The sequence below is a fragment of the Danio rerio genome, chromosome 4 (assembly GCF_049306965.1).
Source record: "Danio rerio strain Tuebingen ecotype United States chromosome 4, GRCz12tu, whole genome shotgun sequence".
Taxonomy (NCBI): domain Eukaryota; kingdom Metazoa; phylum Chordata; class Actinopteri; order Cypriniformes; family Danionidae; genus Danio; species Danio rerio.
This window is the reverse complement of record NC_133179.1, coordinates 39470091-39495590: the sequence shown is the minus strand read 5'-3', so window position 1 is coordinate 39495590 and position 25500 is coordinate 39470091. Positions and strand designations below refer to the sequence as shown.

Genomic DNA, 25500 nt, shown 5'->3' with positions numbered 1-25500 from the left:
CGTGACTATCTTTGGCGCGTCTGCTAAATAGGTTAATAACCCTCTGATGCTGAGTGAGCTTCTCTTTCATTATGACCCGGGGCGGACTTACCAAAGACAGCACCAGGACATTTCACGTTGACCTAATGGTCAATCTGGAGTGCCACCGTGAATCTGGACCAATCGCCCACCACCAAGCGTGTAAGTGTATATGTCTGTGTGTGCACTTGTGTGACAATATGCCTATCTTTTTATTGAAAAGGGCCACCCCTTCTCAGGTGTGTTTTTCAGCATTGTGGCTGATTTATAGAATGTATACAATTCTCAGTAGGTCTGTGCAATTTATCGAAAATTCGATTTAGTTTTTTACTTATAATGATTATAAAAAAAACATTAATCCAGATAAACGATTATTGCATCATATACCGCCCCGTTTAAAGCTGTACACATTTGTTGCTCTGCAAAGCTCAGTTCCACGTGAAAATGACTAAAACCATGTGCTGTAATTTTTGCAACGCGGAATGTGCATCATGCATTGATGTACGTTCGAATCCTTTATATTTTTAACAGCGCGTAAGAGCACGTGCTGTTGGGTGTGTGCGAGCCTCGGAGCCATCTTAATGTGAGTGCTTTAATGGTCAAATACATGCACATTTGTGCCAGAACGCGGAGTTTAGTGAATATTCATAATAACCCTCGTTTGTGTAATAAATAAGTTGAGTATCTTGTATATTTGAGTATATATGTAGAAGACATGTGAAAGAGAAACCATATCAGAGCCGCACTATTCTTAAAGAGACAGCGCGCTGAAAGAGCACGTGCTGTTGGGTGTGTGCGCGCCGCATGGAGACATGCAGAGCATACACATCTTAATGTGAGTGCTTTAATGGTCAAATACATGCACGTTTGTGCCAGAACGTGAAGTTTAGTTATTATTCATATTAACCCTCGTTTGTGTAATAAACAAACAAGTTGAGTATCATGTATAGCTGAGTATATATGTGTAAGACATGTGAAAGAGAAATCATACCAGAGCCGCACTATTCTCAAAGAGACTTTTTAATTATTGTTAATAAATCAACAAATGGAGAAAATCTCTGCCCGCTGCTCTTGACTGAAGGGATTTTTTTTTTTTTTTAGCAAAAAAGCATTTCTTACAGTGAAGATGCCTAAAGCACAGTTTAAACATAACAAATTTAATAACTCATTTCTAATAACTGATTTTATTTTATCTTTGCTATGATGACAATACGTCATTTTTTACTAGATATTTTTAAGATACTAGTATTCAGCTGAAAGTGACATTCAAATGCTTAATTAGTGTAATTAGGCAAGTCATTGTTTAACAGAAGTTTCTTCTGCAGACAATCAAAAATATATATTGCTTAAAGGGGCTAATAATATTGAGCTATTAAAATAGATTTTAAAATATTTAATCCTGCTTTTATTCTAGCCGAAACCAAACAAATAAGCCTTTTCTCCAGATGAAAAAATATTATAGGAAATACTGTAAAAAAAAAAAAAAAAATCCTCCGTTAAACATAATTTGAAAAATATTTATATATAAAAAAATTCACAGAAGGGCGAATTTTCACTTCAACTGATAATCGTTTTAAGTAAATCGCGATTACCAATATGACCAAAATAATCCCAATTATGTTTTTTTTCCCATATCAGAAACTGTATTTCTCTCTCTCTCTCTCTCTCTCATTTTAATTACATTACAGCATCAATTCTTTAAAAGGAACACTATAAAATTGAAAAAGGCACAATAACTGTTCACCGGTAGTTTATCAATATGGGAAGAAACAATAGCTCAGCATATACCCTCGATCAATGTGTGAACAGATGTACAATGGAAATAATTAAAACCTCAGATTTAAAAATTGGCTTAAATTAACATCAAATAAAATTTAGAGAAGTTAGATTATTATAAGAAAAGTATTACAAAAACTGTTAAGGGTACCTAATATTTGAAATAAAACTACACCCTCTCTGAACTTTACAGATTTCCATGAGACAATTTGTTTTATGATTGGGTGCAGGGAGCCGAGTACTGCTCAGGAACAACAAACACTATAGAATCACTACCCAGGAACACTGATTCCTTTCGCTTCTTTCAATACATGTCCCTCTATGAACTTGGTATGTAAAAAAAAAAAAAAGTGCGTCACTACCAGCACTGTAACACAGTTTGACATAACGTAATGTTTTACAGCATGTACCTTCACTTTAATAAAGCTTGAAAGAATTCACACTTACGGTTCCCTGTATGCCGTGATGGAGGTGGGTGATGAGAATTTGGCAAATGGATAATGGTGTAGCCATAAATAATTGAAAACATAATTATTATTAAAACCTAAAAGGTTGACTTGACAGTTTGATATAGTTCAAAAAGTTTTATGATAGTTAATGGTGTAAAATGATTAGACTTACTATGTAATGCAGAATTATAATGGTAAATAAACAATTTACACACATTTAATTTTTTATTAATTACAATTGTATAATTGTGTTAGTTAACAAAACCGAAATACACATACATTGTTTCAAATATTTAATTCAACTAGCCTAATGTAAAATAGAAACCGTAAAGAACAAAGGTAAAACAGAACTGTAAAGAACAAATTTAAATGACTGTAGCCTAATTGAGAAAATTAAGCAAACTGGAAACTTTACTTGAGGGTTGTTCATTAGACTGTCATGAAAACTTTAAAATCATGACACGATATGTATATGAAAGAGTTTATGCATGCTTATGACAACTGTCATTAGCACAGTTATGCCATTTTAAATGCTAAAATTACATAATGTGACATGGCAACACGTTCATAACAACATGACATAAATGCATCGTAACCTATTTTTTGCTTTGTGACACCTAATGACAGTTGTGATAAGCTGGCAAAAAAAAGTTTTATTCATTATACATGTCACGATTAAAAAGGTGAGTTTTATGAACACCCCTTGAACCTTTCCTCACAAACCCTAGAAAAGGCAGTCCATTGAGTCCTGAGTGTCTTCTGGATGGACCTGATTGGGGTCAGCAGATCCTCCACTGTGAACATCTGGAGGGCCCTGATCCGCATCAGCAGATCCTCCACTGGGAACATATGGAGGAACCTGATCCACACTGGCAGATCCTCCACTAGGAACGTCTGGAGGGACCTGATCCACACCAGCAGATCCTCCACTAGGTACGTCAGGAGGGACCTGATCCACACCAGCAGATCCTCCACAAGGTACGTCAGGAGGGACCTGTTCCACACCAGCAGATCCTCCACGAGGTACATCTGGAGGGACCTGTTTCACACTGGCAGGTTCCACATGGAGGACGCTTCCACAGATGTGCCTGAGTTTTAATTGAAGTGGGAGCTGGTTTGCCAGCTCCTCAATAGTGCCTGCATAGAAATGTACAGGCACTATGTACTCATCCATATGGCTATCCAGGAGGATGAGCTTGTCGTGCATCTCTGACACTCCAACGATCTCAAGAACTGCCTCCTGGATATCCCTATCAATAAGCTGAAAAACAAAAAAAAATTTAGAAAAGGTTAGTAGAAAAGATTCAACTTGCATTTGATAAAAGTAACCGTATTTTCTGTGGATTAAGTTATATTTTTTTAAATCATAAAGGGCGCCTATTTTATCAATTTTTTTCAAGGTTTAAGATAAGTTTTTGTGTCTCGAATGTTTTTGTAAAATGTTGGCTCAAAATACCCATCAGATTATTTATGATACCTTTCTCTATATATGAAATTTGAGCTGTAATGATATTATAGCTGTTTTGTTGCTTGTGCCTTTAATGCAAATGAGCTAGTTCATTAAGTTAAATCCCAAATTGATTTGCACATACAGTATTTTATAGAAACTATTCAAAAGTGCAATACTATATACTAATTGCAAATAAGGGTTTTCAGATTCATCAGATGAACTACATTTTGGTAGAAAAAATATATTTTTTTCGTATACATTTTCCAATAATTTATGTAATGCGAACAACAGAAAAAAAAAACTTAAGGAAAAGTTTAATTTGTACTCTTCGTGTTATTTTAATCAAACAGCCTTCTGTGATGTTTTATCCACTGTTCATCTGACACTACTATAATCGTTATTAAGGCAACAATGTCATTTCATTTCTAAATTTTTAATGTCTCTTGAAGGTTAACACTTTTAAATGTGTGTGGATTACAGATGTGCAGCATATAATGTTTACCTTAAAAGTTGTGTGATTAGAAGAGTCGAATTTTGCTCTTCCATCTGGTCTTCCGTTTACTTTCAGGTGACTGAGCTCAATGATGTCCCCGACATAGAGCTCGTTAAGTGCTTCTTCCCGCCACAGTGAGACATCGTGTACTACGGAGCCACATTTCATCCGCAGGTCCAGGATCGGTATGTGAGTGCGAGTCATTCTAGGCACTTCAACCTGGAAAATGACAAAAAGGTAAGTACTATAGTGTTTTTATTTATTGATTTATTTTTTTCTTAATCCTGACACAAGAGTTTACTGTCATTAAGTCGGACTGTATGTTTTGGTGATTTGAAATGTCAACATTAGCAGAAATCGCCTGTCTAAAGACATGCGGTACAGCTGAATTGGGTAGAGTAAATTGTCTGTTGTGAATGAGTGTATATGTGTATGAGTGGATGTTTTCCAGAGATGGCTGGCAGCTGGAAGGGCATCTGCTGCGTAAAATAAATGCTGGATAAGTTAGCGGTTCATTCTGCTGTAGCGACCCCGAAAAGAAAATGAATGAATGAATGAATGAATGAATGAATTCACTTACTTTTTCTAACTGCCCCCGTAGACTCAGGTACCCAGTTTCACTGAAGATATCCTCTTCCTCTCCTGTTATAGGTCGTGAAGGAGGACAGAGGGCCTCCCTTGCAGCTCTTTTAGCCTCCTCACTTATGGCTAGCGGAGCCGTCCTAAATTTGATGGTGCCTTTATTTACAAATAAACATCGGCGGCCATATTTGTTTGAGATGGTTACATTTTTTACAATATATGAGTGTCCCTCTTCAAATTCAGGGTCACTGCCGTTTTTTATGGACAGATAAACTGCATCACCATCCGTAAGGGCACATAAAGATGTGACTTTGTAGGTGTCAACAATTATTTTGTTTTCATGTTTAATAAATGTCACAGCCTTTTGGCTACTGTGCACTTTAACACAGGTGATGTGCAGTGGTGGTGGGCGGCTGTACGGTGTTGCCATCCTAAGAATAAGAAAAAAAGGTTACTCTGTATTAGTTGTAAATATTATGTAGAATAAATTATCATTTCTTTTTAACTCAATTCATCAATTAAACATATCAATTAATCTAAATCTGTTTGTCTTGACTGGAATGTTGTGCTACATCCTCCTTCAAAATATCATATATTGTGTTTTATAGAAGAGAGAAACTCAAAGATTTGTAAGCATATAAGGGGGGAGTAAATTGTTGTTTTTTTTTTTTTGTGAGGGGGGTATTTATGCTTTTTAAAGATTATTAAATATTTTGCATGGCCAAAGTCTAACAATCTAGGCCCAAATCAAGGCCTTCCTAACATCTCAAGCATAAAGACAATTGGAAAATAATTGGCATACAATGAAGAGTCAAACTCTTTAAAACCAATAATTTACCAAACTTGTCACCAGTAATGGTTAATTTTACCAAATCATGCCCTAGGTGGGTGTGGAATGTCCTGACCTAACATTGTCTCAGTCTGCCCATGCATAGTACTGTATAACTATAATCATATTGGCATATCAGAATTAACAATTGGATAATTATAAATTGACACATTTTTACAGAATACCATCGATGCACTGTTTTATGAAACTCGTCACAATATTAGTCCTGCCTCTGACAATATAGGTTATAATGCTGTAATTGTTAAAACGAGGATAAAATACCTGGAAAAAACACTTCCTATCAGATCAAATCCTGTCAGAAAAACTATTATAGTTTACAGATTTCTATTTATTTCTTTAGATTTTGAGATTCTTGGTATGGGATTTCATCGAGGTCTGCAGTGTAGTATACAATTCATTGAAAATCCAGTAATAAATAATGCATTTTATTCTTAGGAGTATTAACCTGTGCAGATACTCAGAGCACCGTTAAATATAAGCCACTGTTATTTTTTTAATATTTTATTATAAATTGGGCATATAGTATTACGCAATGTTTTATTTATATAGAGCATTTTTCTAAAGTTTTTTTTAATTTTTATTTTATTATAACACAAGAAGTTTGTAAAGGGTTCACTGTGAACATCAGCCTGCTTTCAAGATTTAAGATAAGTCTTTTGTGTCTTCAGAATGTGTCTAAAGTTTCAGCTCAAAATACCTATCAAATTATTTATTATACCTTCCTGGATAGATATTAAAAGTCACATGAACATTATTTGAAGTAAAAAGTTAAACACAAACACAGCTGAATGAAATATTGAGTATTATTCAATTATACGACTAGTCTGTAACAGTTAGCAGAGTTTTTCACAGCATTTTTATTGAAGAAGTGGTAATTTCTTATTTATTTCAGTCACATTAACTTTTTAAAATTAAAATAAGAATGAAGTAAAAAACTAATTTAGATAAAATTGCCTCAAACACTAAAAACCCCATTCCTGGCGTATAAATGATCATACTATAATTATTAAACTTAACGTTACGCATCCAGCTGTATTCTGACAAGATTTGACTGGACAGAAGTGTTATCTGAGGTATTTAAAAACAAAAAACAAAACCATGTTATTTTATAAAGGCATCTGTAGAATTTATAGTATAATATCATAATTTAATTATACTGTAATCATAATCATATAAAAGCTAAATAAGAATTAAAAAGCTCTCACCTCAGAAGTATGCTGTCTGTTGTACAACTGAAAGAATTGACAGTGATGTGTATCCAGTCAGAAGCGAGACATCCATCACCAAGGCTCATGACGTCAGATGGAAACCTTTATCGAATGATGTTCATGCATTTTTGTTTATTATTTTTATTCATATAATAAATGTTGATTGACAATGTGGCGCATCCAATCAGAAGCGAGACATCCATCACCAAGGTACATGACGTCAGATGGATGTCCATGTGGATTGACAGTGAGGCGCATCCAATCAGAAGCGAGGCATCCATCACCAAGGGACATGACGTCAGATGGAAACCTTTTATCAAATGATATCCATGTCTTTTTTATTTTTTATTTTATTCGTGTAATGTTAATTGTTATTTAAAATTCATTATATGTAGTACATTGAAACATTTCTGAGGTCATAATTCATTAAAATATCACACTGATGTATTCTCTTATTAAATGAGTAATGTTTTACGTTGGTCACTAGAGTGTTAAAAGACGATTGTATGCTTATCAAAACAATTATTACGATTTTGTTTTGAGTTTTATCAGTAACAATACTTATAATTTTAGTTGATATCTTTTATATTTATAATTATGTATTGTACCTTATTTTGTACTAATATTTTTTAGATATAAGCAAGATAAGTTTGCGAAATACCTTGGTATTTCTTTAAAAAAAAAAAAAAAAAAGGTAAACAAATTTTAACGTAAACATAAGAGCTGGCCAATGAGACCGCTGGGATTTTCCATAACCTGTCCTTAATCATCCGGTCCGATGGTCCGCACATTGGGTCTCGCATTAGGAACGATTTCTGAGGTAAATTTTCAATTAAATGTTAAAAAAATGCGTACGAGTGCTTAAATTGGCTATACTCAGACAGATATATTATGAACTAATTGTTTTTGAGAAACGAATAAATCGTTATTAAGCATTACTATTAAATTAGTCTTGTGAGGGAACTATACCGGATGGTGTGCGACGAATTTTGTCCTCAGTCTAATTTACTCGCATTTTATACCTCCTGTTCGTTATTTTGCCATGTAAACAGTATTAATTCAGTTTATAACGTTTGACCCCTTAACGTTATATGCTTTATAAAGAAATGCAGTCGTTTGTCACTAAATAAACTCTTGACTTTTATCCCAAAAGTATGCATTTTTTCTGTTAGTCTCCAGATTTGATGAAATATTGATGGATTCTCATGTCTTTACTTGATATTTTACCATTTTTACCCATACTGAGGCGATGAACTTAGAGCTTCATGCCCATTTCATTCATACGGGAAACCAGAGGGCGCCATACATAAAGGCCTTTGGCCTAGCGCAGGGGTGCTCAATCCTGTTCCTGGAGATCTACCTTCCTGCAGATTTCAGTTGGTACCCATATCAAACACATCTGCCTGTAATTATCAAGTGGTATGCAGGTCCTAATTAATTAGTTCAGGTGTGTTTGATATGGGTACCAACTGAAATTTGCAGAAAGGTAGATCTCCAAGAACAGGATTGAGAATCCGTGGCCTAGCGGATCGCACGTAGATATTTACACGCACTTCGTCTTTCCTTTGTTTACTAGCGTTGCTAAGCAACGCAAACAGATGACAGTAAAAACTTAACCCTTTATATAAGATGTAGTAAAAGCATTTTCATAGTATTCTCATTTTGTACATTTTATTTCTTATTCTGTGATAAGAATTTAGCCTGATGTAACCTTAGGAAAGCAGCACATAAACCACAAAAGTAGTTAAAGTGCTGCCTAACAGACAGACAAATAATGGAACTTTACATATTTATCTTAATAGACACATATTCATCCATCCCTGTGTATTATTTGGCACATCTCCCTTTTCTCCACGTTTTTCCCTTTTCAATTCAATCATTGTTTTGTTTTGTTTTTGGCATGACAAATGTATTGCCAGATATACAATAAATTCCTGTCTATGTATACTTAATATTCTAATGGTTCGACATTATATATTAACAATAACAATACAATTTATTCCTGGCTCAAAATAAGGCAGAGGTGGTGATCAAGAATTTTTTTCCTACTTGAAACAAACACATTTTGCATCAAGTAAATATAATTTAATTGAAAAGAGACATTAAATGTAATTACAAAACATTATTAGCTAATCTGTTTATTTAAAGTAATCTCACATTCTATGATATATATGAGTAAATATGAAATGGATGCAACAATAATTTAAAGTGACGCAGTGGGTTGCACGATCACCTCACAGCAAGAAGGTCGCTGGTTTGAGCCTCGGCTGGGTCAGTTGGCATTTCTGTGTGGAGTTTGCATGTTCTCCGCGTGTTGCCGTGGGTTTCCTCCAGGTGCTCTGGTTTCCCCCACAGACCAAAGACATGTGGTATAGGTAAAGTCTGTAGTGTGTGTGTGTGTGTGAATGGGTGTGCATGGATATTTCCCAGTGATGAGTTGCAGCTGAAAGGGCATCCCCTGCTTAAAATAAATGCTGGATAAGTCGGCGGTTCTTTCTGCTGTGGCGACCCCTGGTTAATAAAGGGACTAAGCTGAAAAGAAACTAAATGAATAATTTACAGAAGTGTTTTATTAAACTATAAAAAACTGAATTCAACTAAGTCTGAGACAGACCAAGGGTATTTTAAAGCTTACTGTACAATTATTTCAAAGATTTTTTTTTCTGACTACTGATGAAATGAGACCAAAAATAAAATAATAAACCAGCAAAATAATCATGTTCACAGCACAAATGCCATAATGACTTCATCACGTGTAGCTGTGACTGGTTACCTAATTGTTGTCAAGGTGGATGTGGTACAAATTTAACAAGAGAGAATTTTCTATGCAAAATCATGAATAATAATATTGTAACTTTAAACTAATATCAGTGAACTATAATAATGATTTCTTTATTTTCTTTTTATTGCTTGTCTATAAATGTGCCATGTCTATATCTTTGTATACCAGATCATTGCACCCTCTGCTCCAAGTTATCTTTTAACTAAATGTTTTGGCAGTAACTGTCAAGGTTTGTATTTGTTTATTTATTGATCTACTTATTTTTTACTCATCTTTTAGATTGTGTTGTCCTCTACCACTTCTTCCAGCTGAAGAGTGATCACCAGTACCTTTCTTAAGGTAATTAATGTTCATTTTCACCTCATTAGTAGTGATTTACAACTAATTTGTTTAATTTTTCTGTGAAAATTCTGAATCGTCTTAGATATTTCTTTGATTTAATAAATGTTTTTCATGGGATTGTGGCTGCATTGGCCTTCTTTGCAAGTATCATTTTACATGTTACACATTATCTGTTTAAATTTTAATTTATTGTACATGTACTGTAAGTTCTACATAGACATTGCCATCATAATTATCTACCATTTACAGTCCATATAAACATGTAATGCTAAGTAACACCAATGTCTCGAAGACTTAATGTATCAGATTGTGTAAACAAAATTGTCTCTTTTATAACAGCAGTTGGACATCTTTATTACTGTCTATGTAAGAACTATTTTTCAACCATCTACTTAATGACTTTTATTTATTTATTTAGTATTAATTTTCCTCCCTCAATTCAATAAGTAATCATTATGAAATTATTGACATTATATATTATTATTGTTATTATATATTATTATTAGTAGTATTATTTAGTAATTAGCTGTTAACATATTTCACGTTTAGCTGATCATTTTGTAAATCAAATGCAACCGTGTATAAAGAATGTTATTAACTATTTGTGTGTCTGTGTGTGTGTGTGTGTGTGTGTCTTGGTGTGGTTGTGTCCTTTACTGTCCTTTACTATCCTGTCCTATCTATACCTTTGTAATCATTTTTCACTCAAAACTTTGTATTGCTTCAATCTCCACCTCTTGCTCATTCCATTCTTTCTCTTCCGAAAACCAAAAACTTGCTGGCTGCCAAAAACCCAAAACGCTGCTGCACTGCTTGCTGCTTTGCTTGCCTGCGACCCAAATATATTACCACCCAAAACGCAATCCAACATGCAAAATCCCAAATGCTAATGCGTGCTTGCAATTGCATCTCAAAAAGAAAAAGCCAGAACAAATCTCAAACTCTTTGAAACCAAAAACTCTTGACTGTGAAAAACTCTTGATTCTGAAAATTATTTGACAGTAAAAAAGTTGATTGCCTGTGAAAAGCTCAAAGTAAACATCAAACTGAGGTAAGAACTACTACTGATTAAGAAAAGAGAGAAGATAATTTTCAGATTTCACCAACATTGAATATCAACTCTTTTGGAGTCAACAATCATTTTTGATTGATATAACTTCACAATAAGTAATACTTACTGTATCTTGTTATACATCATATATTTTACATTTCGTTGTGACCTTTTACCTACTAGTACATATCTCTATTTTTAGTACTCATATCCTTTCACATCTGCATTTGCTTAATTGCCAGTTTTGAAACATCACAATGCCAAAAAAAGGAAAGAGGAGTGAATCTCAGAAACAGCGCAGAAAACGAGAAGCTTCATTTGGCACCAGTAGCAGTGCCAGCTCTGTATCAGGTAAGAATGATGCATACGTTATGTCTGTTACAGCATCCCACTGCCAAAACGATGACAGGTACAGTAGTTTTTCTAGAAACCGCCAGTGTACTTGCAATTCATTGATGTTCCTAGCAGTCCACAATGAACGCAATGAGCTAAAGAGTTTTGACTTAGACTGGATTTTACAGAGAGGCGATGCAGTTTACACTGTTGTCAAACAATCGCTCCAGAGCAAAGGCCAGTTTGTCGATAGTTTTTTAAACTTTGATGAGCTACCAAACTCAATGCAGACAAATGCTCACCAGTATGACATTCTTAAACATCCTCAAAGATCTGGGCTTCTAAAGGATACACCTGCCCTAGATGAGTATGAAAATCTTGAGAATACACTGCAGTGTCTTAAAAATGATGTGACTCATGCATTGCTGCTGTGTGGAGGATTGTGTATCGCTGTATTCAGAGATCGCTCAGGGAGGTTTGGCTACTTTGATTCTCACTGCAGAAAACCAGATGGCATGTATACAGGTGAAAGAACAGGGACAGCTGTGATGTTGACGTTTTTCCATTTAAAAGACATGGTAGAGAGACTACTTCTTTTGTTTCAAGGGTGCTTCCAGTTTAGTGATCAAGAACAATTTGATCTTTTACCAGTGTCATTCATTGAAGTTACAGAAACTGATGTGCATTCAGAAGTCCCAATGAAGTGCCGTGTGCTTGAACGTGAAGGAATACCATGCGTTTCTTTTGAGAAGGCTCCAAATCATCTTTCACAATCTACAATTAAGCAGATAAAAACATTCAATAAGACTCAAAATGATTTTCTATCAGTTACAGCATCCCACTGTCAAAGTGATGTCAGGTACGACAGTAACTCCAGAAACCGGCAGTGTACGTGCAATGCCTTAATGTTCCTAGCAGTCCACAATGAAAGTAATCAGCTACAGAGTGCTGATCTAGATTGTGTCTTACAGAAAGGTGATGCAGTTTATAGTAGTGTCAAACGATCTCTCCAGAACAAAGGCCAGTTTGTACATGATTTTTTAAATTTTGATGAGCTACCGAGCACAATTGAGACAAACTCCCGATGTTACAACATTGTAAAACATCCTCAGAGGTTTGGTTTTCTGAAAGATACACCTGCTCTAGGAGAGTATCAAAATCTTGAGAATACACTGCAGTGTCTTAAAAGTGGTTTAACTGATGCATTGCTGCTCTGTGGAGGCTCATGCATTGCTGTTTTTAGAGATCGCACAGGGAGGTTTGGCTATTTTGATTCTCACAGTAGAACACCAGATGGCAAGTATACTGGTGAAAAATCAGGCACAGCCGTGATGTTGACCTTTCTTCATTTAAAAGCCATGGTAGAGAAACTACTTCAGTTGTTTCAGGGGTGTTTGCAGTTGAGTGATCAAGAACAGTTTGATCTTTTACCTGTGTCGTTCATTGAAATTACTGGAAATTATTTCCACACGGAAGTCTCAGAGGAGTGCCATGAGCCTGAAGATGATGTAGCTAATGAACTGTCCCATTCAACTTATCAAGATAAAATTAATGTTGTAACTACCTTCACTAATAATCAGGGCAGATTAAAACCCAACGTATTAAGTGAGTTTTCTCATGACATCTCGTCAACTTGTCAGTTGGCTTTGTCAGCTTCAAATCAAATACATTCACCGTTGACATTTGAGAAACCAAAAAAACTGAATAAAGCTCAAAGGCAAAAGTTTTATTGCAACAAAAGGCGCAAAATAATGGCTCAGAGACAAGATAATTATACAAAAATACAGAATGCAAGTAAGGATTACGTGTATAAAACAAGTAGTGAATACAGACAAAAACATAAACAAGCCATGAAAAACAGCTATTGGAACAACATGATTTACAGAGAGCAGCACAAAAAAGCTATGAAAAGCAACTATGAAATTAATGAAAATAGAGAGAGAAAAAAAAGTAATGCAATTAGCAAGTACAGGAATGATGAACAATACAGAAATAGGAAAAAAAGTAAAATAATGTTAAATTACATAAATAATGAACAATTTAGAAAGAGACAAAGGAATTATATAATTCAAAAGTACAGGACAAATGATCAATTCAGGGAGAGACAAAAGTATTATATAATTCAAAAATACAGGACTGATGATCAATTCAGGGAGAGACAAAAGCATTTTATAATTCAAAAATATAGGACTGATGATCAATTCAGGGAGAGAAAAAAGTATTCTATAATTCAAAAATACAGGACTGATGATCAATTCAGGGAGAGACAAAAGCACTATATAATTCAAAAATACAGGACTGACGATCAATTCAGGGAGAGACAAAAGCACTATATAAAGGAAAATTATAGAAACAATGCCAAATATAAGGAACAACACGTGCAATATCTTGTTAATAGATATTTAAATTATCCAGATTTTAGGCAAAGGCAAAGGGAACACTATAGAAACAGATGCAAAAATGATCCTCTTTTTTATGAAAAAAGAAAAAAACAATTTAAGCAACGTTATCAATGTGATGCACAGTTTAGGGCTCGCCAGAACAATTATAATTTATTCAAATCTAAAAATTTGAAAAAAAATGAAAAAATGTCTAAACTTAAGGCTCTTCACAAAGTGCACTGCGCACAGGGCATACAATGTAAATACAAAAAAATGTTTCTGATACGCCAGCAAACAGAAATGTTACTAAATATTCAGCCTGACATAGATCCAGTCATGGTAACTGCCTTAAATATGTTCAGAGATGTTATAAAACAGGGTCCAACTTATGTCTGCACATGCTGTGCCAGAGCACTCTTCTTAAATCAAGTACGTAGATGTGATCGAGAGAAGTATCAAAAGAATCCAGAACTGGTTTCACTTTGTTTGACTGCGAACTATGTACACAACAGCTCCAACTGTTCAGATCAATGTAACTTGGAAGACATGACAACAGAGTGGATCTGTCATTGCTGTCATACGACCCTTTTAACAGGTCAAATGCCAGATATTGCTGTAGTCAACAAGCTTCAGTTTTTTCCCATTCCCTCAGAACTTTGTAATTTGAATATCCTAGAAAGACATGTTATTGCAAAATACATTCCATTTGCTAAAATTTTAACTCTTCCTAAAGGTCAACAGAGAGCAATTAAAGGAGCTGTAATTTCTGTTCCATCTGAAGTAGAAACAACAGTGAATAGTTTACCTAGACCAAGAAATGAATCACAGCTGCTAACAGTGAAACTGAAAAGACGTCTATGCTACCAGGGTCACTATCAGTTTCAGACTTTAAACATGCATAAAGTTTTGTCTGCTTTAAAAAAACTGAAAGAAGTCCATTCAGAATATAAAAATATATGCATTAATGCAGCACTTTTTGAAGAAGAAATGTTTAGTGAGCGTGAAGAGGATGAAATGAATATTGAAGATGGCAGCCAAAATGAGAACATTGAAGAACAGAGCAATGAGAATGTGCAAAATGATGACACTGAGACCACTGCAGAAGAACAATCAAGAGGTCTTGCTTTGGATACATGTCTTCAACCTCCAGATCTTGCTCAGCAGCTATTGTCCTATGATGATGGGATATTTTGTATTGCCCCAGCTCAAGGAAACACACCTGTAAGCATTTTTAAAGTACCTAAACTCGAATCCATGGCATTTCCTGTGCAGTTTCCAGACGGAAAGAACACCTTTGATGAGCCTCATAGAGCCAAACATATTTCCCCTAGCAGGTATTTTAATTCTAGACTGTTCTCTATAGACAATCGTTGTGCAAGAGATACTAACTATATCTTCTTTGCACAATTTGTGACCGAAATGCAAATGGCCACATCTAGTATGTCTATCCAGCTGAGGAAAGCAAAACCCATGACCCGTGATGGACGAAGAATAAACTGTTCACTGCTGCAGGACAAACGGGAGTTAGAAAAACTTGTATTAAATAAGGAAGCAACACGTTTTATGCAGCCATTAAGAGGGACTCCAGCGTACTGGGAGAAAACTCTTCGTGATTTGTTTGCTATGCTTAGGCAGCTGGGCACTCCAACATTTTTCTGTACATTTAGTGCTGCTGAAATGAGATGGCCTGAAGTGATTACTGCCATTAAAACACAACAGCGTGAAACTGTAAACTTTGCTGATTTAGACTGGTCAGAAAAATGTGAAATCTTGAAAAGCAACCCAGTAACAGCCATGAGAATGTTTGAAAAACGTGTTGAGGCCTTAATGAGAGATTTAATCATGTCACCTGCTCAACCTGTTGGTGAGGTTATTGACTTTTTTTACAGAGTAGAGTTTCAACTTCGTGGCTCTCCACACATTCATTGTTTATTTTGGGTAAAAGATGCTCCAGAGTTTGAACATGATCAAGATCAGGTGGTTTGTGATTTCATAGATAAATACATTTCATGCAAATTACCAGATGTAATCAAAGACCCAGAATTGCATAGAATTGTAAGTGAGGTGCAGATGCACAGCCGTAACCACTCCAAATCTTGCAGAAAAAACAATAAGCATTGCCGATTTGGATTTCCTAAACCACCAATTAATAGGACTATGATAACTCGTCCCAGACCTCCTCCAGAAAATCAATCAAATGAACAAGATGAATCAACAGAGAAAAATCATCCTTTTAATGCCAAAAATGCTAAAGCTGAGCTTCAGAAAGTGTGGGATCTACTGAATGACTCAACTAAGAGTTTTGAAAACGTAACAGATTTACTTAATCAAGTAAACATGACTTATGAGGATTATGAGAATCACATTGACGCTCTTTCTAAATCAAGTGTAATAGTTATGGAGAGACGACCACAGGACTGCTGGGTTAACGGCTATAATCCACTACTATTAAGAGCCTGGAATGCAAATATGGATATACAATTCATTCTGAACCCCTACAGCTGCATCATGTACATGCTGTCATACATTTCAAAAGCTGAACATGAGATGAGCGATTACTTAAAAACTGTTATAAGAGGGTCGAGCCATGATGACTTGTCTGACCGTGAATGCATGAAAAAGGTCATGAATGCCTATTCAAAGAACAGAGAAGTCAGTGCTCAAGAGGCAGTTGCTCGCACATGCAGCCTGAAGTTGAAATCATCATCACGTGCTGTCATATTCATTCCAACGGATGACAATGCTGTAAAAATGAGTTTACCCATGAAATACTTGCAGAATATGGATGATGATGTAGAGAATGTCTGGATGACTGGACTGCCAGACAAGTACAAGGCCAGACCAAACAGACCTGAATTCGAGAACATGTGCATGGCTGAATTTGCCAGTGAGTACCGCATTGTTTATGCAGGACAAACAAAGCGAAAAAATGTTTTGCCACTTCAAAATAAATTGGGACACATACAGAAAAGGACAAGGGGAAAGCCTGCTGTTATTAGATTTGCTCGATTTTCAGAGAAAAAAGATCCAGAAAAATTCTATGGAACTCTGCTAAAACTCTACTTGCCATATCGTACAGATAGCCAGTTGAAATGTGCACGATTCCCAACATATCAAACCTTTTATGCATTAGCTTCAGTAAAACTACCAGGAAGTGATGAAGTGCAGCGTGTTTACAACATTGTAAGTGAAAACCGTGAAAAATATGAAAAACATAATGAGGATATAGAAAGGGCAATTGAAGATTTTGAAAAGAATGGTCCAATTGAAGATGCATGGACTACATTGGCACCGACAAATGAACTGATACGATTGGAAAGCATTATGGAGCGAGAACCTATTGATCCTAATGAAGTTAATGAACAAGATGACATTCCTGAATACACTGCATCCAGCTCTGTCAGTAACACAGCTATGCTGCTTATGGAGGCTGCCAAACTAAATACTGCACAGATTCGCAAAATGTATCAGAGCTTGAACCAAACACAAGCTTCCATATTTTATGCTGTGCGGGACTGGTGCAAAAGATGCGTTTCCGGTGAAAAACCACAACAGTTTCTCTACTTTCTTAATGGAGGAGCCGGTGTGGGCAAATCACATGTTGTTAAATCTATTTATGCAGAAGCATCCAAAATACTGCGTAGGCTTCCATGTATGCAAGAGAATACTGACATTTCCAAAACTACTGTTCTTTTAACTGCATTCACGGGTACTGCAGCCTTTAACATCTCTGGTAAAACACTGCACTGTCTTCTAAAGCTGCCAAGAAGCTTGAAGCCTCCATATCAAGGTCTGGGAAACATTTTAGATGAAATCAGAGCAGATCTTTCTAATGCACACATTTTAATTATTGATGAAATATCGATGGTGTCAAAGCAGTTATTTGCCTATGTAAACTGGAGACTTCAACAAATTAAGGGAAATCAGAAACCTTTTGGTGGTCTGTCTGTACTCTGTGTTGGTGATTTTTACCAGCTTCCACCACTGGGAAGAGCAAAACCACTTTGTGTTTATGAGGAGCATGTGTTGGACTTCTGGAAAGATCATTTTCAAATGATAACGCTGACACAGATAATGAGACAAAGAGAGGATCTTTCATATGCTGAACTTCTTAACCGTCTTAGAATAAAACAGAAACACGAGAAGCTAACTGATGCAGACAAATGTATGTTAGAAGCTGTCATAAAATCTGCCCCTGAAGAGTGTCCCTCTGATGCTCTACACATCTATGCAACTAATAAAGAGGTAGATAGTCACAACACAGCAGTCATATCGTCACGTTTTTCTGAAATTATCACAGTTTATGCGAATGATTACAAAAAAGATCCACGAACGGGTGAAATGAAGCGCCAAGGTGTACCACTAAAAGGTGACAAACGTGATCTTGTTGATACACTACAGATTGCTATCGGTGTACGAGTAATGCTTATTAGAAATATTGATGTAGAAGATGGTCTGGTGAATGGTACTTTTGGAAAGGTAGCAAAAATAACAACTCTGAACCGAGATGATGTTCCGTTTGTGCACTTAATTGGTTTGCATTTGGATGATGTGAATGCTGGACAAAAACATCGTAACAAAGCACCTGGAGATGACAATATTGTCTATATTGAGAGATTAGAAGAACCACTAAAAAGAAAAGGAACAATTCGTAGACAATTTCCCATGAAACTTGCTTTTGCTTGCACCATACATAAAGTGCAAGGAATGACAACTGATTGTGCCGTTGTATCTCTGAAACATGTATTTGAACCTGGCATGGCGTACGTTGCACTCAGCAGAACAACAACACTCAGCGGATTGCACATTATCGATTTTAATGAAAATAAAATTTTCTGTGATCCAGAAATACGCACCTCCTTGGAGAGCATGCCAAAAGCTGATTTTCACAATTTTCAGCCCATCTTAGATTTATTGCAGGATTCAAACCTAAATTCAGCACTTAAAATCATTCACCATAACACAGAAGGTCTTCAGTGTCACATGGATGATTTAAAATGCCACCATGAACTTTTATTGGCAGACATATTGTGTCTCAGTGAAACGCATCTATCTGGCTCCTGTGTTCCTGAATATCTCCAGCTGGATGGATACACCATGTACAAGCGCAACAGGCATTCATCCTACACAAACTATGCACATTTAGCGAACAAGAGTGGTGGTGGTGTAGCCATATATGTGAAGAACATCTTTCAAGCTCGTCCTATGATGTATATCCAGAATGTTACAGATTTGGAATATCTGGTTTTGAAGATAGAAACCCCCAAACAAGCACTTCTTGCAGTGATCTACAGACCACCCAGTTACCAACTATCAGAGTTTTTGCTCAATCTCAATGGCCTTTTGACTTCTCTGGAGATTCTGAACATCAAGCCTGTTATAGTGTGTGGAGACTTCAATGAAGATCAGCTGTCCCGTTGCAACAAACCCATTCTCAATTTGTTTCATGATAAAGGATACACACAACTCATCAGCACCGGAACAACAGAAAACAACACTCTTCTTGATCCTGTTTTCATAAGCAGCGCACACTCAAATGTAAGAGCAGGAGTTCTACAGACATATTACAGCTATCATGATCCTGTGTATTGTGTTTTAGAATAGATACATCAAATATAGAAAAAACTGCATACGTCTTATTAAGCTTTTCTGTAATATAGTTAGATAACTTATTGAAATAATAATCATAATAAATGCAAATTATACTAAGCTGTTCACATTGTCTTCTTGTGTGCATGTGTGTGTGAATGTGTTATTATAGACTGTCTGTCTGTGTGTGTCTGTGTTTGAATGTATTAGATAAAGAATGAATGGTGAGTGAATGTCCTTTCCAAGGATCGCCACCTTGACGTGGTGGAAAGGCTTGTGTGTACCAGTGATCCCAAAAGTAAGCCATTTTGGAGCATTTTACACTCAATGGCTATGCTTAGGGGGAGGTTCCAGACTAAGGCGATCCAAAACATTAATTTAATAAAATATTATGCTGTGTGGAATTACTTGACTGTCTTTATTGATTTATGCAAAATTGTTAATTCAGTGACAAAAACTTTCAAATATACAGATACTAAATTAGCCTATTGTTAGCATGATTCTATCACAAATTAGCATGATGTTAACATTTTTTCACTGCAGATGTTGTTAACATGATAAAAGTATGGGTTAGAAGATTATTGGCAGGATTTTAGTACAAATTAACGTGTTAACAGGATTCTAGCATGTTGTTAGCATGTTCATAGTTTGAATTAACATGTTGTTAGCATGTTTTGAGTATAAATCTACTACAAATTAGCATGTTATTAGCATAATTTCAGTATGAATTAGCATAATAGCATGATTTTACTATCAATTACCATGTTACTAGAATGATTCTAGCATGAATTAGCATGTTATTAGAATGGTTCTTGCTTAAATTGGCATGTTACTAGCATGGTTCTAGCATGTTACTAGCATGATTATAGCATGAATTAGCATGTTGTTAGCATGAATTAGGATGTTACTAGCATGATTCTAGCATGAATTAGCAAGTTATTAGCATGTTTCTAGTACGAATTAGCATGTTACTAGCATGATTCTAGCATGAATCAGCATGTTGTTAGTACGATTCTAGCATGAATTGGCATGTTACTAGCATGATTCTAGCATGAATTAGCATGTTGTTAGCATGATTCTAGCATGAATTAGCATGTTACTAGCATGATTCTAGCATGAATTAGCATGTTGTTAGCATGATTCTAGCATGAACTAGCATGTTACTAGCATGATTTTAGCGTGAATTAGCATGTTAGTAGCATGATTTTAGCATGAATTAGCATGATTCTAGCATGAATTAACATGTTGTTAGCATGATTCTAGCATGAACTAGCATGTTACTAGCATGATTTTAGCGTGAATTAGCATGTTAGTAGCATGATTTTAGCATGAATTAGCATGATTCTAGCATGAATTAACATGTTGTTAGCATGATTCTAGCATGAATTAGCATGTTACTAGCACGATTTTAGCATAAATTAGCATGTTACTAGCATGATTCTAGCATGAATTAGCATGTTACTAGCAATATTCTAGCATGAATTAGCATGTTGTTATCACGATTCTAGCATGAATTAGCATGTTGTTAGCACGATTCTAGCATGTATTAGCATGTTACTAGCATGATTCTAGCATGAATTAGCACGTTGTTAGCATGATTCTAGCATGAGTTAGCATGTTACTAGCATGAATCTAGCATGAGTTAGCATGTTGTTAGCATGATTCTAGCATGAGTTAGCATGACTCTAGCATGAATTAGCATGTTGTTAGCAGGATTCTAGCATAAATTAGCATGTTACTAGCAATATTTTAGCTTGAATTAGCATGATTCTAGCATCAATTAGCATGTTGTTAGCATGATTCTAGCATGAATTAGCATGTGAGTAGCATGATTTTAGCATGAATTAGCATGTTACTAGCATGATTCTAGCAAGAATTAGCATGTTGTTAACATGATTCTAGCATGAATTAGCATGTGACTAGCATGATTCTAGCATGAATTAGCATGTGACTAGCATGATTCTAGCATAAATTAGCATGTGACTAGCATGATTCTAGCATGAATTAGCATGTGACTAGCATGATTCTAGCATGAATTAGCAAGTTATTTGCATGTTTCTAGTACGAATTAGCATGTTACTAGCAATATTCTAGCATGAATTAGCATGTTGTTAGCACGATTCTAGCATGTATTAGCATGTTACAAGCATGATTCTAGCATGAATTAGCACGTTGTTAGCATGATTCTAGCATGAGTTAGCATGTTACTAGCAAGAATCTAGCATGAGTTAGCCTGTTGTTAGCATGATTCTAGCATGAGTTAGCATGATTCTAGCATGAATTAGCATGTTGTTAGCATGATTCTAGCATGAATTAGCATGTTACTAGCAATATTTTAGCTTGAATTAGCATGATTCTAGCATCAATTAGCATGTTGTTAGCATGATTCTAGCATGAATTAGCATGTGACTAGCATGATTTTAGCATGAATTAGCATGTTACTAGCATGATTCTAGCATGAATTAGCATGTTGTTAGCATGATTCTAGCATGAATTAGCATGTGACTAGCATGATTCTAGCATGAATTAGCATGTGACTAGCATGATTCTAGCATAAATTAGCATGTGACTAGCATGATTCTAGCATGAATTAGCATGTGACTAGCATGATTATAGCATGAATTAGCAAGTTATTAGCATGTTTCTAGTACAAATTAGCATGTTACTAGCATGATTCTAGCATGAATCAGCATGTTGTTAGCACGATTCTAGCATGAATTGGCATGTTACTAGCACGATTTTAGCATGAATTAGCATGTTGTTAGCATGATTCTAGCATGAATTAGCATGTTACTAGCATGATTCTAGCATGAATTAGCATGTTGTTAACATGATTCTAGCATGAATTAGCATGTTACTAGCATGAATTAGCATGTTACTAGCATGATTTTAGCATGAATTAGCATGATTCTAGCATGAATTAGCATGTGACTAGTATGATTCTAGCATGAATTAGCACGTTACTAGCATGATTCTAGCATGAATTAGCATGTTACTAGCATGATTCTAGCATGATTTAGCATGTTGTTAGCATGCTTCTATCATGAATTAGCATGTTACTAGCATGATTCTAGCATGAATTAGCATGTTGTTAGCATGATTCTAGCATGAATTAGCATTTGACTAGCATGATTCTAGCATGAATTAGCATGTGACTAGCATGATTCTAGCTTGAATTAGCATGTTGTTAGCATGATTCTAGCATGAATTAGCATGTTGTTAGCATGATTCTAGCATAAATTAGCATGTTGTTAGCATACTTCTAGCATGAATTAGCATCTTGTTAGCATGATTCTAGCATGAATTAGCATGTTACTAGCATGATTCTAGCATGAATTAGCATGTTACTAGCATGATTCTAGCATGAATTAGCATGTTGTTAGCATGCTTCTAGCATGAATTAGCATGTTACTAGCATGATTCTTGCATGAATTAGCATGTTGTTAGCATGATTCTAACATGAATTAGCATGTTACTAGCATGATTCTAGCATGAATTAGCATGTTATTAGCATGATTCTAGCATGAATTAGCATTTGACTAGCATGATTCTAGCATGAATTAGCATGTTAGCATGATTCTAGTATGAATTATCATGTGACTAGCATGAGTCTAGCATAAATTAGCATGTGACTAGCATGATTCTAGCATGAATTAGCATGTAACTAGCATGATTCTAGCATGATTTAGCATGTTGTTAGCATGATGGATAGATAGATAGATAGATAGATAGATAGATAGATAGATAGATAGATAGATAGATAGATAGAAGCAGTTTATAGATAGATAGATAGATAGATAGATAGATAGATAGATAGATAGATAGATAGATGGTGTGCGAGCATGAGTCAAACAAGCCAACCCCCGCCTCTCTACAATGTTCTGATGCTGAGATATAGCTGCTGTTATATCGTTGCTAGGTTAGTCTGTTTTGTTGCTATGGAGTTGATTGACAGCTTAGACTGATGATGTATCAAAGCTTCTTGCCAGTATGAACAGTTAAAAACAACCCCCATGTCTCTATCACACTGCAGCATGACAATATCAGTCTGAACCTCTTTAATGGCAGTCTATTGGACAGTTGCTAGGGTGCAGTATTTGGTTGTTAGGGTGTGGCTAGAAAGTTAAAAGGCCATCAGTAATTGGCTGCTGGCTAGACTGAGTTAAATGAGCTCAGCCATTAGTCTGTAGGACAGTCTGATGCAGAGTTATGAGCTCACAAAGTTTGATCCAATGTAAAGTCAATGAGAGTCTTTTGCAATGGAAGTCTATGGGACGGTTTCTAGGGTCCAAAAGTGGTTGCTAGGGCGTGGCCAGAAAGTTTAAAGGTGATCAGTCATCGGCAGTTTGATAGTCTGAGTTAAATGAGTCCAGTTAGAAGTCTGTGTGACAGTCTGATGCAGAGTTATGAGGTCACAAAGTTTGATCCAATGTTACGTCTATGGGATTTTTCCGACAGTCCCGGGACGTTTTTCGGAAAACCGAAAGTCGGATCAGTCGGAAAAGATATAGCAACTCGAGTCAGAATAGTTCGGAGGTCTGACCCAAGTTTGATGGTCATAGCTTGAAAGGCCTAGGAGGAGATAGAGTTTAGTTTTTAGTCTCAGAAGAAGAATAATAATATAGAATAACTAGATTCTTAAAGTTTGAGAACAAACTTTGAGGCTGGCTTGTGAAAGCCTGACGGTAATAGTTTATTTGGTTTAAAAACAGTTTTAAAAAGTATGAAAAGATAGATAGATAGATAGATAGATAGATAGATAGATAGATAGATAGATAGATAGATAGATAGATAGATAGATAGATAGATAGATAGATAGATTAACATGTTATTAGCATGATTTTAACGTGAAATAGCATGTTGTTAGCATGATTCTAGCATGAATTAGCATGTTACTAGCATGATTTTAGCATGAATTAGCATGTTGTTAGCATGATTTTAGCATGAATTAGCATGTTACTAGCATGATTCTAGCATGAATTAGCATGTACCTAGCATGATTTTAACATGAATTAGCATGTTACTAGCATGATTTTAGCATAATTTAGCACGATTTAGCATGTTGTTAGCATGATTCTAGCATGAATTAGCTTGTTGTTAGCATGATTGTAGAATGAATTAGCATGTTACTAGCATGATTCTAACATGAATTAGCATGTTAGTAGCATGATTCTAGCATGAATTAGCATGTTGTTAGCATGCTTCTAGTATGAATTAGCATGTTACTAGCATGATTCTAGCATGAATTAGCATGTTGTTAGCATGATTCTAACATGAATTAGCATGTTACTAGCATGATTCTAGCATGAATTAGCATGTTGTTAGCATGATTCTAGCATGAATTAGCATGCGACTAGCATGATTGTAGCATGAATTAGCATGTTGTTAGCATGATTCTAGCATAAATTAGCATGTGACTAGCATGATTCTAGCATGAATTAGCATGTTGTTAGCATGATTCTAGCATGAATTAGCATGTGACTAGCATGATTCTAGCATGAATTAGCACGTGACTAGCATGATTCTAGCATGAATTAGCATGTAACTAGCATGATTCTAGCATGAATTAGCATGTTGTTAGCATGATTCTAGCATGAATAAGCATGTGACTAGCATGATTCTAGCATGAGTTAGCATGTTACTAGCATGAATTAGCATGTTGTTAGCATGATTCTAGCATGAATTAGCATGTGACTAGCATGATTCTAGCATGTATAAGCATGTGCCTAGCATGATTCTAGCATGAATTAGCATGTTACTAGCATGATTCTAGCATGAATTAGCTTGTTACTAGCATGATTCTAGCATGAATTAGCATGTTGTTAGCATGATTCTAGCATGAATTAGCATGTGACTAGCATGATTCTAGCATGAGTTAGCATGTTACTAGCATGAAATAGCATGTTACTAGCATGAATTAGCATGTTGTTAGCATGATTCTAGCATGAATTAGCATGTGACTAGCATGATTCTAGCATGAATTAGCATGTAACTAGCATGATTCTAGCATGAATTAGCATGTTGTTAGCATGATAGATAGATAGATAGATAGATAGATAGATAGATAGATAGATAGATAGATAGATAGATAGATAGATAGATAGATAGATAGATAGATAGATAGATAAAAACAGTTTATAGATAGATAGATAGATAGATAGATAGATAGATAGATAGATAGATAGATAGATAGATA

At 35.5% G+C, this 25500-nt stretch overlaps 1 protein-coding gene and 2 long non-coding RNA genes across 5 annotated transcripts; 2 read left to right on the top strand and 1 right to left on the bottom strand.

Moving 5' to 3' along the window:
* The first annotated feature begins 13 nt into the window (after positions 1-13).
* On the top strand, positions 14-7271 carry LOC141381712 (uncharacterized). Of its 2 annotated transcripts, none has more exons than XR_012402336.1 (4): positions 14-180; positions 2972-3532; positions 4262-4423; positions 4838-7271. It is a non-coding gene; the product is annotated as an uncharacterized lncRNA (long non-coding RNA). The 2 variants fall into 2 exon arrangements; XR_012402337.1 differs by having other exon boundaries at positions 2972-3221; positions 4838-4970.
* Positions 1025-7090, bottom strand: LOC141381663 (uncharacterized). Its single transcript, XM_073947667.1, has 4 exons — positions 6824-7090; positions 4767-5199; positions 4196-4405; positions 1025-3504 (listed from the first exon to the last, which is right to left on the bottom strand). Exons 1-4 carry the CDS (start codon positions 6910-6912, stop codon positions 2968-2970), a joined length of 1269 nt encoding a protein of 422 aa, XP_073803768.1. The 5' UTR covers positions 6913-7090; the 3' UTR covers positions 1025-2967.
* Positions 7272-7568: 297 nt separating the features above from the next.
* On the top strand, positions 7569-11001 carry LOC141381745 (uncharacterized). 2 transcript variants are annotated; one of them, XR_012402395.1, is made up of 4 exons: positions 7569-7646; positions 9888-9947; positions 10290-10316; positions 10869-11001. It is a non-coding gene; the product is annotated as an uncharacterized lncRNA (long non-coding RNA). The 2 variants fall into 2 exon arrangements; XR_012402396.1 differs by lacking the exon at positions 10290-10316 and having other exon boundaries at positions 10869-10939.
* The last annotated feature ends 14499 nt before the right edge of the window (positions 11002-25500 follow it).

Excerpts from the sequence above, each read along its gene's own strand:
- LOC141381663 (XM_073947667.1), bottom strand. The coding sequence starts at position 6,912 with ATGAGCCTTGGTGATGGATGTCTCGCTTCTGACTGGATACACATCACT. Across the intron at positions 5,200-6,823 it reads ACAGACAGCATACTTCTGAG|GATGGCAACACCGTACAGCC; the intron begins GTGAGAGCTTTT and ends TCTTATTCTTAG. Across the intron at positions 3,505-4,195 it reads CTAATCACACAACTTTTAAG|CTTATTGATAGGGATATCCA; the intron begins GTAAACATTATA and ends TTTGTTTTTCAG.